The sequence below is a fragment of the Corapipo altera genome, unplaced genomic scaffold, assembly GCF_003945725.1.
Source record: "Corapipo altera isolate COAL_440 unplaced genomic scaffold, ASM394572v1 1b, whole genome shotgun sequence".
Lineage (NCBI taxonomy): Eukaryota > Metazoa > Chordata > Aves > Passeriformes > Pipridae > Corapipo > Corapipo altera.
The window spans coordinates 19,131,358-19,148,134 of record NW_020884881.1 but is presented as its reverse complement, the minus strand read 5'-3'; the positions used below and the strand labels follow the sequence as shown (position 1 = coordinate 19,148,134).

The 16,777-nt window shown below is 43.0% G+C and overlaps 1 protein-coding gene across 1 annotated transcript in view; it reads right to left on the bottom strand.

The window, feature by feature from the left end:
• ITIH5 (inter-alpha-trypsin inhibitor heavy chain family member 5) overlaps positions 1 to 16,777 on the bottom strand; it is a 43,166-nt gene that overhangs the window by 15,639 nt on the left and 10,750 nt on the right. Inside the window, exons 6-7 of the mRNA XM_027639927.1 lie at positions 9,469 to 9,638; positions 8,817 to 8,933 (exon numbers count right to left, since the gene is read on the bottom strand). Coding sequence (XP_027495728.1) covers positions 8,817 to 8,933; positions 9,469 to 9,638 — 287 coding nt within the window. The remainder of the gene's footprint in view (positions 1 to 8,816; positions 8,934 to 9,468; positions 9,639 to 16,777) is intronic.

Genomic DNA, 16,777 nt, shown 5'->3' with positions numbered 1-16,777 from the left:
TATGCTGAATGATCCACAACTAGAGGACAAAACTTCAGCAGCCTTTTCTTTGTGCTTCCAGATCCTCTGTGGGAGACCATATTTGACAAGAAAGGAGCTAAGGCACAAGATGTAAGCTCAAAGGGAATTAGGAATTCATAGATCTGTCCAGTTACTTGTCTGAGAGTGCAACAGTGCAGGGAAGGGCTGAGAAACAGGATCTCCTACAGCAAGAAGGAGAAGAGTACAAGCGAATATGTTGCTTGGCAAAACACTGCAAAGAAGCACAGGGAGAAAAAATAGAAGAGCTCCTTCCTCCCCTTCAAGATCCTTTGTGTTTTGGTTCATATCTTTCCCTTTCCAAACATGCACAGACATCTGATAGAGGTCCAGAGCTCTTTTTATCTAAGCTACAACAGCCATATTTCATAAAATCTTCCCCTGGTATGTCAGAGGGAGTAGTATTGTGGCTTAAGGAAAGGCAGGCATCACAGTCACACCTGAAATGGTGCTGCCATGGTCAGACTAGGTACTGCTGTAGATTTGGTTTGGGTCCAGAGCCGAGGGGAAGGCAGTGGGAGCACCAGTGCCATGTTACAGGGAGCAGGCAAGGTACAGAGGGAGCAAAGGTTTGAGCAGCGTCATTCCTGCTGAGGTTTGAAGTCACATTGTGTGAATTTTGCTTTCCTCTATGTCCCACTTTCCTTTCTGCCCACACGATGCAGGTCACATGTCAATTGCCAGCAACAGGGACTTTTGTACCCAAAAGGGGGTGTAATGCAGAAGCATATCCTCAGATTGTTTTACCTTCCCTCATCCCACTCTCAGAGAGGACAGTTTGCCCTTTCTTCCTCTACAGGGAAGGTTGTGCAGTTCAGGGAACTGCAACTACCCCTCTCCCTGTCAATGTATCTTTGTGCTTTCTCCCTGGAAGACACAAATAGCGTAACCAAGGAAAACTCCTTCGCAATTCTGGACAACAAGCATTTTGTTTTACACTGAAACTGGTCTGTGATGGGAGAGAGCTTGAATGTAGAACTCTGGACAATAAAGATCTGTCTCCAGTCCACGGCCCAGTCTCTCATGCCTGAACATCACAGATCCCTTGCTAATAACCTGAACATTGCTGATTCCCTATACGGCCTTAGAAAAAGTTGCTTTGTAGTTTCCCAGTCTGCAAAAGAAATACTCCACCATTTAGAAGAATGTTTCTCTTGCCTTTTCTGAAAGAGATTTTCCAATTAACATTGAGTAAAACAGCTCCACATTTGTCCAGAACACTTAAGCACTGAATTTCTGCTCAGTGGAACATAGAAGTGTCTTTAAGGATGTGATCAGCTGGAGTAACTCACTTCTCTAGCACCTACCAGCAGGGTGAGGATAATACATGAAAAACTGATCTGATGGTCAAAAGTTGATCTGATTTCTCAGAAACTGAGTTCCATGAGCCTGGAGGGCAGAGTAGATGCTCAGTCTTTGCAATCTCACTACAGCACTGAGTGTTGTATAAAATATATGCCAACACAAAGATTTAATGAGGTATGTTCTAATCAGCAAAAAACATTGTTACTTCAAGTCCCTATCAGCAGTGCAGTATGGATTACAGTTGGAGCAGTAAACATTGCTGTACACCAAATAAGTCAAAGGGAAAAGCCTAAGGGCTGTCCCAGAGTGCTATACTGAAATAACCCCACTGGAAACAATGGGGCTGCCCAGGCAGACAGCCAGCCTGACACAGCAGTGTCTGAAGGCCACATTCTTGTCTTGTGCTGTGCTTTTAAGTGGAATCAGATCCCATATTATGCCAGTCGGACACTCAAACCCCCACCCCATCAACATGACAAAAAATTTCCATGGAGCCAGCAGCAAGAAGGTCAGCACCAAGAGAAAAATGCCCCATGCTCTCAATGCAGAGCTTGACATCTCTCCCCCTGCCCATCCTCAGAAGATGGAGTTAGTCCCAGGGCACAGAAACTGTTCCAGCAACTGGGGAGTTTCATTCTCTGTCACACAAATCAGCCCCAACACAGTGCTAGGAAGAGTTGACATGCCCAAGAGCTGTCCACAGCACATCCCCTCAGTTTCAACAATCACTGACTGCTGTGTTACACAGCAGGAAATGAGCTGAGACACAGGTCACTGTGCTCTTTACATTAATTACCCTCCATTCCTCATCACGTACCCACTCTCACAGAGTGGGTGTCTCAGCAGCCAAAAACCTGGAAAGGTTGGAAAGCTTCCAAAAGGTTGGAAGCTTTCTAGCCCCTACTTTTACAAGAGCATCCTGGTAATGGGACAAAGGAGAATGACTTTAAACTGAAAGAGATCAGGGTTAGATTGGACATAAGGAATAAATTCTTTCCTGTGAGGGTGGTGAGGTTGCCTAGACAAGCTGTGGCTGCCCCATCCCTGGAAGTGTTCAAGACCAGGTGAATGGGGCTTGGAGCAACCTTGTCTAGTGGAAGGTGTCCCTGCCCATGGCAGGGGGTTCAGGGGGGTTGAAATTAAATGGTCTTTAAGGTCCCTTCCAATCAAACCATTCTAGGATTCTAAGACCTCTGGTGAATGGGGGATGGTGATGATGGTTTGTTGCTTGGAGCAAAGACCCAGCACTTTTGCTCAGGTTTAACATTAAGCAATGCAAGAGCACTAAGTTGTTCCTTTAAAAAACAAATTTGCTCTCACAGTCCTCCAACACCTGCTCCCCTTCCAGTTTTCCTCATTTCCAAACCCCCTGAGCATCTCCACTCCCTTCTGCACATCTCTGCCTCCAACACTTCCCCTGCCCACTTTCATCCTAAGCCACTGCCTCAGGCATGAGAAGAATCCTATTCTTTGTCCAAAACCCTGCATAGAAGAGAGCAGATGTTTTGGAGATGACGTCACTACATCAGGGGTAACTATCCAAGCAAAAGCTCTCTCCTCATGACACAATATCCCTCATTCCTGAGGGACCTTGAATTACATCACGTGGACCTCAGAGTCAGAAGTGCCTGTGAACACTGTTTGATGGCTTCATACAGCAATATATCATGGAAGACCTCACTCCAGCAGGCTTCTACACAAGGTCCCACAAGCTCTTCTGAGCTTCAGCTGCTCTCCACAGTCAGAAACAGACTGTCCCAGCTGAGCAATATGTAGGACACACCCTGCTTTGGGGTGAAGGGGTATTTACTTGGAAATAGCAGTGTTGCTGCAAGCAGTGCTAATCTAATAGTTTAAGTCTTGGCAAAGATCTGGTGTCTTTTAGACTTGGGGGATCTTTGTACAGCTGTAAGTCCAGACATGAGCTTGCCAGCTAAGGAGACAAGACTCTGCAAAGAGACAAGCACAGACAAAGAAAATAACCTACCTAAATTCAAATAACAGATCCATGATGAAAACACAAATACCAGCCAGGTCTGGCTTCCAGGTGTTGCACCAGCAACTGGAAAAAAAAAACTAATTCCAACTTGGAGAGGACTACTGAAGAAAGATCTTTCACTTCACAGACTTTTATGCATTTGCCAGAGCCTCGAGGATACCAACAGGCTTTAATGGCTCTGCCCAGCCCCACCTGGGACCTCCACTCACACTCCTGCCCGTTTAAGCTCCAGCCTGAGCCCTCAGTCTCTCTGAGTCTGAGACCAAGAGCTGTGCTGTAGCTGTCTCTAGCTGTTACAGCTTTGCCTGCCCATAGACCTCAATAATCCTGACCCATGGACTGACTTCCCAGCTTGATTTAGCCCCTTACCTGTCTGATTGTCACTTGGCTGTGTGTGACACTTCCATAGCATCTGTTTTCAGTTCACCCTTTGATGAACTCAGCAAAGGTCCAATTGAAACCTTTGGGAGAGCTCTCAGTGGCTTCATGGGTTTACAGTTCAAGACTTAGCAGAATTTCCACTCTAACTTCTTCACTTGCCCTTTGCAGCCTATTTGCTCTGAACCCAATTAAAGAACTTGCTATTTATAGGTGGGCTGGGGTCTTTCTGGGAAATTCTGTCTCTCCTTTTACTGCCTCAGCCTGGAGCAGATCAGCTGGGGCATGTTGGCTGTTAGTCCTGAAACCAGAAGCAGGTGCTCCTTGTCCTGAATACCCAAGGGAATCTTGCTCTCAAGGTTACTGGTTTCTCTGTATGACCCTGTCATTATTTAATAGTTTTAGGATCAGACAGATTATTTTGCTGCATGACAAGTACTTACTCTTCTCTGGGATTTTGAGCAATTAAAGTCTATATGGATCTGACATCTTATTTACTGTAGTAGTTCTTACATTCCATATTCACATCTCCAGAGAGGACTGATATAATGCTGCTGTCGTGTATTCCTAAGTAGGAAGCAGCTATATGGAGTTGGTGCTGGAAACACTTTGCATTCTCTCAGGTTGTTACTCTCCAACAGAAATAGAAAAGCTGACAAAACTTTCCCCTTCACAGTAGCTTTAAACTCTCTAAAGGTTGTAATTAGAATTAGCATTTTTTCCGAAGTTCCCTGGTGATTTAAGGTAGTTCTCCTGGGCAGCAGTCATTATTTGGGCTGATAGTCAACAGCCAGCTTTGCAGCAACCAGCACAAGTCAGTGGAGTGAGTTTGGAAAGAAAACACCGAGTGTTCATGTGCTTGTCTGCTCCCTCACCACCCTGAGAGTATTTGGGGGGAGTCAGTGTGCTGAGACACAGAGGTTTGGGGATATGTGTTTATAAGACACCTGGACACTCAGAATGGCTCAGGCACGGTGGGTGATTCAAGGTACAGTGTCCCTTGGATGGACACAGGCAAATAAAGTGAAGCACATGCAAATCCCCAGCAGGTCCCAGTTTCAGCTGAGTTCCTCCCCAAGCAATTAACCTCAGAGAAAATTACAGTCTGGCAAGGCACCATTGACAAGTTGCCAGGCTTGAGGTGTAGCCAACTGCTCAACTGAGTGTGTGGCATTTATTGCCTGTGGGAAAGGTGAAGTGAAATGAATCCGTGGTTGAAACCACTGTGTGTTACTATATGCCTGCAAAGTACCTGCAAATCCATCCTCTTGTGGACACATTCATAGCTTGGAACATGCTAGTTTTATAATACTGTATTGCAGGTGAAAAAGGTCCTTTTTCACCATGTTTAGTAAAGCTGGGCATAGTCATGGTAATCACAAGGTGGTGAACCTATAACTGGCCCCTTTTCTCCTGGTTTTACCAGTGTAAAAATGCTATGTCCTCTTCTGCCTGGCCAAATGTACCATAAAATCAGCAGGGCAGACTGCTCAAAGGGCAAATCATTTTGCTTCCCAGTAAACCCTGCAGATATAACCTGTTCCCCAGGCTCCCCTGGCTGTTGAAAGCAACTATTCCACACAGAGCTTGTTGTCTCTTTGCAAATGAGGGAACAAAGCTCACGGGGATAAAACCAGTATTTTCCTTGACAGTGGGACAGCTGTTATGATGTACAAAGCCTTGAACATGTGAAGAATGTTTTTATCATCAAGCTCAGGAGTTTTCTCTTCCTGAACTTTATTCCCTGCCAGTGCTAGAAGGTGACTGTTACAAGGGCCCAGATTCTCAGTGGAGTTTGACTGCTGCAACACCCCTGAGTCTGCTGGACATCACCAGATTTCAGAGGCTGTGAAACCAAGGAGAAAAATCTTCCCCTAAAAGCTGATATATCAGTGATGTGAGTGGGATGCCTCAAGGGTCTTAATCATAGAACCACAGAACCCTTAAGGTTGGAAACAACCTCTAAGATCATCAGGTACAAACATTAATCCAGCACTGCCAAGTTCAGCACTAAACCATGTCCCCAGGTGCCACATCCACGTGCTTTTTGAACACTTCCAATGATTTGATTCAAGTTGATCAACTAGACTCACTGTATGTGTTTGCAGGTAGGTCTGGACATCTGATGCTTCAAACACTGATATATCTTAGGGAGAAAGGGATGGCACAAACAGGCAAAAATTCATGTTGGAAAAGGAAAAATCTTGAGAGAGGAAATGAGAAATGACTCACAATTAGATTGTGGGAACTGCAGGATGCCTGAAATCCTGGCCACACTTGAGTCACTTTGCCATTTATTTCGTGAAGGCAGGTGACAGAGGAGTACAAAATCTCCTCAAGTTACTACAGAACAGGGTGCCAAGCAGAAGTTTCTTATCCTTGCTTATACAACCCTAAAAACTGTCCTTTGCCATAGTCACTGCAGCTGACCTGAAGGAGCAGTTGTTACAATTACTGACTGTATTTTTAGCTGATCTTGCATGTGACTCAGTAGAGAGAAATGAGGAAAGACAGTCCCATGGGAATTCCCAGCTCTTCACACACCACCATAGATCACCACAGCTGTGAGAGTCCAAGAGAAAAGACAAAAAGGAGGCATTTCCTCTGCTCAGATGTATCCTGCCACCAGGGAATGTTTCTGTAATTTAATAAACATCTTAATAACAACAAAAATAGGGTAAAAAGAACACTGAGCAGACACAGAGCATGGTTGTAACTAACTGTGCTTTCCTAGAGTACCAAAAGAGCTTTATTTTTCAGCCAGTCCTCCATTTTGGTCTTTTCTTGATTAATCTGTGTGAGGTTTTTATGATTTGGGTCATAATTCCATAAAGTTCTATTTTTTTGGAGCAGTTGGAACCAGAAGAATGTAAGTACTTCCTGCACCATAATGTGCTACTAGTTCTCCATAAAAAGTGTATACTGAAAAAACAGGCAAGAAGTTGGATACATCCTCAAAAAGGTTCTGGATAGACACTTCTGGCTCAAGAGGAGCCTCTTTGTAGCTAACCCATGCATGCTTAGCAGTAGGAGATGGCTGAGCTCCCAAGTAGACCTTCAAGGGTTAATGGCCATGTTGTTTCTAGTAGGTGTAATGAAAAGAAATACTAATATGCTCAGGAGAAGAATAAAAGCTTTCACAGTGCAAGGATAATCTGCTGACCCAAGGCACTACTTGTGTTGCTCACAAAAGCACCAAAGCCCTTTGGAGTCTTAATCTCCCTGGTTCAACTCTGGATCACTGACTGCTTTCAGCATGAAGGACTGGGTGCATTTGTGCAAGTGTCTGTCTATTCTGAGAGGCAAAGTGGACATTTTGCAGCAGAAGGATAACAAAAAGCCAAGAGACAGGCTCCGTCCACGGGACTTTGTACAGATTCAAAGGCATCTTGATTCAAGACCTCACTCAGCAGAAGACCAGGTATGTTTAACAACTCTCTGCTACTCCAGTCACTCCAAAAGACAATTAGGATCCACAGAATCCATATTCTATTTTATCTCACAGTGGAGATAATTTGATTTAATAGGGGACACATTTTTTAAATTAAGATTTGTGATCACCAGTGAAAACAGATAGTAAAGTTTTTAGCAGAGATAGAAAGGCATATGTACCCCAATGTCCTGTTCAAAGGCAAAGAAGTGTCAGAGATTGACCATGGTCTGTGTTTGTCAGACATTTGTGCTAGTGTTGGTGGCCAAAATAACCCAACAAACAAAGTTCACAAATAACCACAGTTACCAGAAATATCACCATGTTCCAGGGGGGCAACCAAGGAACCTCCCATATCTGGAGGTGCTCAAGACAGTCTGGATGGGGCTCTGAACAGTCTGGGCTAGTGGAAGGTGTCCCTGCCCATGGCAGGGGATTGGAACTGGATGATCTTTAAGGTCCCTTCCAACCCAAACCATTCTGTGATTCTGTGATTCTATGAACCTTAATGGACAATTAGAGCTCCTTAACTGGTCAAGATACAAGTACAAACCCTTGATCTTCAGTTATTTTTAGAGTTACAACATCACACTGTCCAAACAAGCTGAAACTGCCCCATATTGGAGTCAACCTGTGCGGAAAGTGTCACTTTCCACTGTCATCAATTAGGTGATACAAGAAAGAAGAAGATAAAAATGTGACCATCCAACAGAGAGAAGACCACTAACTTCTCCTTATCTCATGCCTGTGGGACAAGTCTTCAAATTGAAGGAAATAATATTAACCCCACCAGGACTTTTCTCCTTTTCTGCACAGATACTCAAGATGGAAACTGGAGTAACCTCTGAAGGTGAGTGCAGCCCTGAGATACACCTGTCCATTCAGAAATGGAACTGAACCACTAATTCATCTCTGCTTCTGTTTTACAGTGATAATACTGTGTTGAGAGACAGATAGTATATTCCCCCAGGCATGGTGCCATTCCAAGCCAACTACCTGGCTCCTGAAACTGGAGATTCTTTTCGTCTGTCCAACTCAAAGAACTGAAGAAACAAAAACATGGAGGCACCAGCCTGAAACCTCCACGCTAAAGATCAGTTTTAAGCATTGGTGATGAGCCCTTCAGCTCTGTGTGTTGGCTCATGTTCAGATCTGTGCCCTGCAATAATATCTGAGATCTGTGCTGGAAGAGTCAGATTCTCAAGGACAAATTCACTTTTCTTTCAGCAGAAACCATTGAGTTGTACATTGCTAAGGGTTTTGCCAAGGTCATTTGAAGACAGAAATGTCTACTCTCTGCTGTTAGACTGGATAATAAATAGTCTACTAAATGCACTTTGCTGGGAATTCTCACTAACCTGCATCTCCTCCATCTGCTCAGAACAGAAGGTTGCCCAGGACAACCTGTAGCATCCTAGCTCAGTTTTGTCAGCACTGACCTTTAAGAGTGATTAAATCTTCTGCACTTCTTGTTCCCATCCCATTCCCTCTACCATGATCATTTCCCATTGCAGGCAAATCATCTCACCTCGAGGTACCTATTCAGAGCCACCTCTCACCTCAGACACAGCAAACATTTTGCAGAAGGAAAACAGTGAGACAAAGTCTGAACTAACTTTTATAACCTCACAGCCAACCAGTTCATAATAAACACAAGGACCTCACCTGTTTCAGCTTTGTTCCCACCATGGAAGCACTGCTGTCGAGCACAAACACAACATTCTTGGGCAGAGGAGGGAGATCTGTGGGGGCGAAGTAGTGCACGAAATACCCATTAAGAATCTGTGGAAGAGCAAGGAAGTCAGGAATCAAAGGCAGATCATGATGCAATGTTCCACACGCATCATTATGGGATATTTGACTGGGCACATCCTGCTTTGGAGGATCTGAGTGCTCCTCGTTATCCCTATTAATTCTGGTCCCCTGATTATCCAGCCTACTGGAGCACTCCACTTTTCTTTCCATGGTGGATGTAGGGGTTTCCTTCCAAATACAATAAGGATATAACATACGTGTGCAGAGGTCAGAACCACAACATGCACCTGGGGAACTGGTCTTGTATTCAGACATATACAGCCAGTATTTTGAGAAACTGAGAAGCAGATACAAAAAAGAAACTCGATTAAATAGATACCTGTGATTTTTTAAATCCATCTTGTGGCTGCCAATTGACTGGTTTTATTTTGAATAGTTCTTACAAGACGGAGAAGTAGCCTTCACTTGGAAAACATTTTCTAGGAATTTGGAGCATGCAAGACAATTGGACTATCTCAGGTATAGTTAATAAAACAGAAAAGATGATTCTTGTATACAGTACCTGAACATCCCCAACACTCAGCTCCCTGTTGACATCATATCTAATTATGAAGTCTCCCAAAATTCCATTTCGGGCAATCCTGGTTTGTTCGACAACACTGGGATTGAAAGTAACTTTAGCTAAAGTTTTGGTGTGTCCAATTACAGTAGAAGGAGGAGGAGACACATCACCTGTTGAGATAAAATTACAATATTAAAGATTTTCCTGTTGTCTTATAGATGTCAAAGCACAGTACACATGGTATTGCCATGGAGTCAGGTCAACCAGCAGAGTTTCATACTGAGATTAAAGGTTCAGCTCACCAGTGAGAAAATAAGAATTTAATAATATCTCTTCTCTAATTCTAAACTGAAAACAGAATTGCAGTGCTATCAGAGGTATGAATGTTTAGGCAAAATTCCTGTGCTCAGTTCTGTTTGGAGGTCACTGAACTCAAGGGCCAGACATTTTCTATATGGCTGTTCATGCCTTTCTGTAAATAATGAACACACAGCTTCAGACACGTACGTGCTATTTGTTCCAGCTAGCTCCAGACATCCAGAATGCAGGTCCTACAACTGAGATCCTGCCAGTCAGTGCAAGTATGATTCATTTGACCTGTTTAAACATTTCCTCCAGGATTAGATTAATCACGCAGCAGATTTCTCCCTATTGATTATAAAGAGTTCTTGAGGTGGCATGTTCAGATGTACTGTGGGCATGTGAGGTGGGATTGATCTGACTGATCCCTTATGTGTAATGTCTACATTTTAACAATCATTTTAGCTGCCTTTATGTTCAACAAAAGTTATCATTATAGTTGCTGCAATTCCTCAGATTGAGATAAAATCCAGCACTTGCCAGTGCAGTCACCCAAACTGCATCCCTGGGATGTAACTGTCCCTAATCTCCAAAAACCCTTCCTGAGCCAATGAAAAGGGATGTGCCTGGCAGAGGGTGTCTCAGATGAAGACAATAATTTAGGTCTGAGTGACCCTGCAGGAAACCTCTCCTTGTCTTGTTAGATGTGTTCATTTTCTAAAGCTGAGGGATGTGGAGACTCCTTGTTGTCTCTCTGTGCAGGCAAAATCTCTCTCTTTTTCGGTGTGCCAACCCTCTGAACTCCATTGGGACCCTTATATGACACTGGCCAAAAGTCAGATTTGGCCCTGAACTTCCCCAGATTTTGAGTTTTTCCCCCTTAACCCAATTAGGAATTGAAAGCACCAAAATAGATTCTCAGCTGATGTTGTTCTTGGGTGCTTCAGCTCTCACAGTGATTATTCCAACAGTCCTCTGAGGCACAGAAATTCTATTATATCTGCTCATGTGTTGGTTAGAATTGGTGGGAATGAGCTGCTTAGTTGTGAGGGGAGGTCTCAAATCTTTGCCAAAGGGGGTCCAGGAGGTCTGTGGTAAGGCAGGGAAAATAAGGGATGGGTGAGATTCAGTTCCAGTTTAGGTGTTCACAATGCAAATACCTACATCTAAGCTCATTTTCTAGGCTCCCACTACGCAAGTAAAGATCAGGTCAAGAGTGTCAGAGATTAGGGTATGATACATCTGGCCAGACACATACATCTGCTTTAGGATAATTTTAATTATGTGCTATACCTCATTAACAATAGTGATCCCAATGACAAGGTACAGCTCCTCTCCAGGGGTTTCTATAATTCTGTTTATGTAATGAGAAGTGCCCTTTGTAAAGGGCTTTGAGCAACATTCGAGAAAGGCAATGTGACATCTGTATGCAACACTGACACAACCTCACATCCAGATCCCCACAGTGATTTACAAAATCAGAAATGTGTGATTATGATTGTTTAATAAGTAGAAAAATGAGGCATGGAGTGGTTACCTAACTCACCAGACTTCCCAAACATCAAAGGCCGTGGAAATGCCAGGACTAGAGTTCTTGAGGGTTTATTAAATGATTAGTCAAATCTGTGACTTTAAAGTTCTGTATACAATCTGGGCTCCTCTGGGCAAAGGAATGAAAGCAAGATTCATAAATCAATAGCACTCTAGGATGTTACTGCAATTATGACTTATCTTTACTTTATGGCTGTCCTGTGAGTGCATTTGAATAGACAAAGCACAAGACTGTACCAGTGAGACAGGGAAGGGTTTTATCATAGACCCAATTTTACACAAATAAATTGTAGTTGGAGCACCTGGAACATGAAACAAACTCCTCAACAAAAGACTTGACCAAGGAGACTGAATGACAGATATTACTTAATTTCAGTAAAGTTAAGAATTGACTCTGCACCATTTCTCTTACTGTGCCAATTCCAATCCATCCATCCGGACAGAAACAGAGAGAGATACCCATCCAATACATTGAAATCATTTAAGGACACTAGTGTTGGATCTTAAAGGGGGCTTATAAAATGATTACCCAGAGCTCTGACATTTTTTCTAAAATCTGTGTCCAGCTCAGATTCCTCCTGGAGAAGAAAAGTCAGAAATCAATATCTCTATAAGATTTCACCTCTGTCTTGATTTGGTTTTACTTTTATAGCTGCCCTTTGATCTCATAAATCAAGAGATACAATACGTTTTTAATACACAGTGCATCAGATTTGCTCATGGATTTTCCATCTGTCTCCTACCGCTTCCAAAATTCCCTTTAACTGCCAGTGTGTGAGAAATGCCCAGACTTCATATAAATGGCTTAACAGCTCATTTATATTTTCTGATCTGAGGGTTTCACGTTATTTCTCCTCAGCTGCTGAAAGGAAAACTTTGTTGTGGGTTAGGCTGCTTGGCTGTATCACGATGGGGTCAGTGAGAGTCAGTCCCATGCTGGAAACAGAAGCTCCCTTCTTATTCCTACTGCAAACACACATCTGTGGCCTTTGGACAGCTCTTCTGTGTTTCTCTGCCACAAGTACAATGGTGGGTGAGGACAATTTTCTGTGCCACAACAGCATGAGTTACAGTCCTACTATTTCTGCGGACCATCAGAAATTAGATGAGTTTGGTAGCAACTCCATGGCTCAGTTTCCCCTCTGTTAAATGGGTGTAATCACATTTATCCAGTAATCACAATTATGATCACATGTATCCAGTTTTGTAAAGCAATGTGGAATCTGGATGGATCATGTGGATCACATTGCACCCTTCTATTACTCCTTGAAACACTCCGTGGAGGTGATAAATACCATCCCTTGTAATACAGGCAGTGCTTTAGGAATCTTTGGAGAGGAATTTTCCAAGGCTGCCTCATTTAACCATTGTAAGTGACAAGACTTGCTGAGGAATCTCTCCCATCTTCTCTTCATATCCACTCATCTCCACCCCCAGGAGAGAGATCAAAAAACAAAAAATTGTATGCTAGAAAAAGTCCAAAATACATTTATACATATATATATATATATATACATACATATGTGTATATATACATACATATGTGTATATATATATATGTACACACATACACACACACACATATATATAACTAATTTTTTTTCCCATGTAATAACAGAAATCAGGTCTGGAAGGTAAGTTATCTAATTCATCCCGTGTTCCCAGACTGAATCCCTTCCTACTTAGTTTTATGTCATGGTCAGGAAACACTCCAGACCTCCCGTAATGGAAACTCAGTACCTGCCCTTGCCAGTCCATTCCAGAGCTTCACTTTGTTCACTGTTAGACATTTTCAATGTCTAACTTACATTTTTCCTTCTGGATTATAAACCCATGACTTCTTACTGACATAGAAAGCACAATAACCTTTTCCTCCTCGCAACAGCCTTTTATATATTCGAATAGAGTTCTTATGTCTTCCCCCAGGTTTCTTTTTTAGGCAGCACTTGATAGCTGGATCAAAAATACTCTCCTCTGTTTATTGGCCTTGTTCTTCTTAAACAAGTGACAGAGAGAGGAAAATTATGAGATATTTCAGAGTCCAGAGCATGGATGAGCTCCAAAGACTTGAGCTGGTCTGTGCTCACGCTGAAGTAGTTAGTAGGGCCTTTGGACAAACTTTCCACCAAATTCAGCTAAAGAAGTAAACAGAGCAGGAAAAAAACATTTTTCATAGGAAACAGTTGTCCTCACAGGATGAACAGTTAAACCTAAATTATTTTGGAGGCTGGCAGGATCAGGATTAGAACTCAAATGTAAAGTTCATTCTCTGCTAACACATGGAAATTTCCAGATAGCTGTGATAAGAAATAAAAACCTTTCTGAGACCTTTGACTTTGGAAAGAAACAGTCATTCTCGAGCAGCCCAGTGTCTCCTGCCCAAGTCCATGACTAGTTCTCCCACTGCTACACTGGAGGAAAAGGATGAGGACAGCATCCCTGAGAATGCTGAGTAGGACATCACTCAGAAAATGGCTCTGTTCTGAGATCACCAGAGAAGGTCAGGATCATTGGCCTCAATGTCTCCTGTTCTGGGGTTTGTATGTGACAGAAGACAACACCTGCAATATGCCAAAAGATCCCTTTCCAAAACTCACATGCCTAATACCTTCCTTTGGGAAAAATACAAATCCCAGATGGAGCCATGTGCGCATGAGTTTCTGTCAAAGGAAATATCCTAGAAAGACCTGTCATCACTTTGTTTTCTCTCCATATTCAGAGAGGACTTATGCAGGACTTTCCAAGAATCCCTGTTAAGACCAGAGCACAGCTTTACTTTTTGTATATCCCTGGAATTCTGTGAAGCCAATTGTTGTATCTTTTGCCCCTACAACCAAAACCAGACAGACTTGGGCTATTTTTTTCCACTATGCTGCCTGTATGGTGCATTGGCTCTGTGGATAGCTTGTGGAAAGCACCACAAATGTAAGAAGACTGGTCGATGAAATAAAGGCAGATCAGCCATTCCTCCACTTTTGGTCATCTAAACAATTGTTGTTACTTTTTCATTAGTTTTTCTAACAACACTTATGGCCACAAGAAGTTGTCATTTCAGTTATGAACATCCATGACTGCTGGTGCTCATAATTTGACGAGTCCAAAGCCAAACTTATTTGATTTTTAACTTAATTTGCCTACCCTACACTGGATCCTCAGGACCTGTACTCAGAACCAGTGTAATAAAAAGCATTTCTTACCCAGGTCAGTCAGAGTCAAATGTACCTAAATGACTTGTGAAGCTACATCCCATCCTGAATGGTGGCTTCACATTGGTTTGAACATATTATTCAAAATGCCATTTAACTAATGGCTGATGGCTCAATACATTTTTCACCCAGTACTCTCAAGGTAATTTATTAATACTTATCAAAATCTCATATTTTATCATTAACTATGAGATAAGAGAGACATGTTTGTAGACATAGGAAATTGAGGAAGAGAGTTTTCATGACATATTCAGACTCAAACCATTCAGGCAGTACCATTTTCCAATGTTCAGGCCTCCATTCGTTATTTGCTCTTTTTTTTTTTTAAGTCACAACCTCTAAATTTGGGCACCACAGGTAACACAGTATAGCAGCTTTTGATGTGGCATCCTTTGCTGGCCACTTACTTATTAGGTTGCTTCCATGCTCTCCAATCAAGGGGCACAGAATAGTTTTAGGCCACAGGAATCCAAGAGACCAGACGATGTCTTTTTCCTCATTTACTAGCAGTTTGCAGCCTGTCTGACAAGCAGCCACTCTTTAAATGTAAGACCTGCAGTTCACCTTTATGCAAGTTGTCTTTCCCTTCAGAACCCACAGCCTTCCCTTGAGGTCTCACTGGATGAGCAGATCTTATACTCTTGGGTCTTTAGGTGCCACAGGAGCAAGAAGGATCCAATGGAGGATCCAATGACTCAGGTGGTTTGGTTTCTGGATCCAGCTTGAGAGATGACAGCTGGTTGGAATACAGTGGACTTCCAAGTAAAATGCTTCTTGCCTTGGCCTTGCCCTCCCTAAGTGTGTTCTTGTGGTTTCCATCTGTGTTCAGAAAGAAAGGAAGTTCCTGTTGTCTGCTCCAAGTGCGATTGAGCTTGTTGGCCAGAAGACATCACAAGCAATAAATCCCTCCTATCCAAAACAATCTATCCTTCTCTGTGACCTATACAAGACCCTTCTGATATCCTCTGCCAATTTTTTTTTCCGTGTGGCTGCTGGTAGTGCCCTCTTCTCCTCCTCATGTATTCTTAAATCATACAGAAGCTCAGCCAACCTGCCAAATCCATTAACCCTGTACACTCTGAGTGGCACTCCCTGAGCACTGGTGAAGGCTTGAGCTGGCAGACACACAACCCACTCCTGACTGCCCATGGTGGATCCCAAAAAAATGCTTTTAGCATTTCAGTGGCTTCCATAGCAGTGATTTCACCAACAGCTCAGGGTGATTCCAGACAGAAAGGACCTGTAATTGAAATCTGAGCATCGACAAAGCACAGGGAATCTCAGCTTCAGCTGCATTGCCCATCCTGCAATGGGACATCTATTTTACACACATTTTGCTGGCTAGGGAGAATCCTAGAGCTTGGACCTATTTTTATATGAGCTGTTTGAAATCTGAAGCATGGTGCCAAGAAGGATCAGTGCTCCCAGATTGCCATTTGGACAGCAGGTTACGTGAGTTTTCCCTGTATGTCATTTCCATACAGCACTGGACCAACAGTGTGTCTGCTCTGCTTAGTTCTGTCTCTAACCTTGATCAATGCCAGATGTTTTGCAGGAAACCACATTCCACTGTGCAGTCTGATATTCCCTGATAGGTGAAAAAGGCTCCCTGTCCCTCCTGATGAGGAGCAGAGCACATTTATCACATGGCACGTGGATGTACGACACAGAGGTTAATTGAGGCTTGACCTGAAGTTAGTCCAAGTCACTGAGAGCCTTGATTTCAATGTGATTTGGATTAAATCAGTAGGTTCCCACTGAGCAGCCAGTTTAACTCCAGTTCACATGCTTTAGAATCCTCACCTGGCAGACATGAACAGCTCCTCTGATTTTGTTGGTGCTGCATCACTTGGAGTAACTAAGGATCAAGGCCAACAACACTCTACATCCTGCTTCCAGACTCACTCTCTTTTTTTGGTGTTTTTTTGTCAACATGTAGCAATCACAGTATCCTGTGTCCCTCACTGTTGGTTTACACCAGAAAAATTACCTTTACACTGTCTGAACAGTGAGCAAGGACAGTTGGGGGTAAGAGGAGATACTCAGATCACACTGAGTGCTTTGGCAAAACATGGATTTTCCTCTTGGAACTTCCCATGTTCTAAAGTGCAGGATTTCCTATCTGCCTTGGCATGGATGGATGGAAAAAACAATTCACTTAAAATAAACAGTTCCCAGGAGATGTGGAGCCAGAGAAGGGACTGCCCCAATGCTGAGCACAAGGCCTGAAGGCCTAGTTCAAAGCTCTTAAA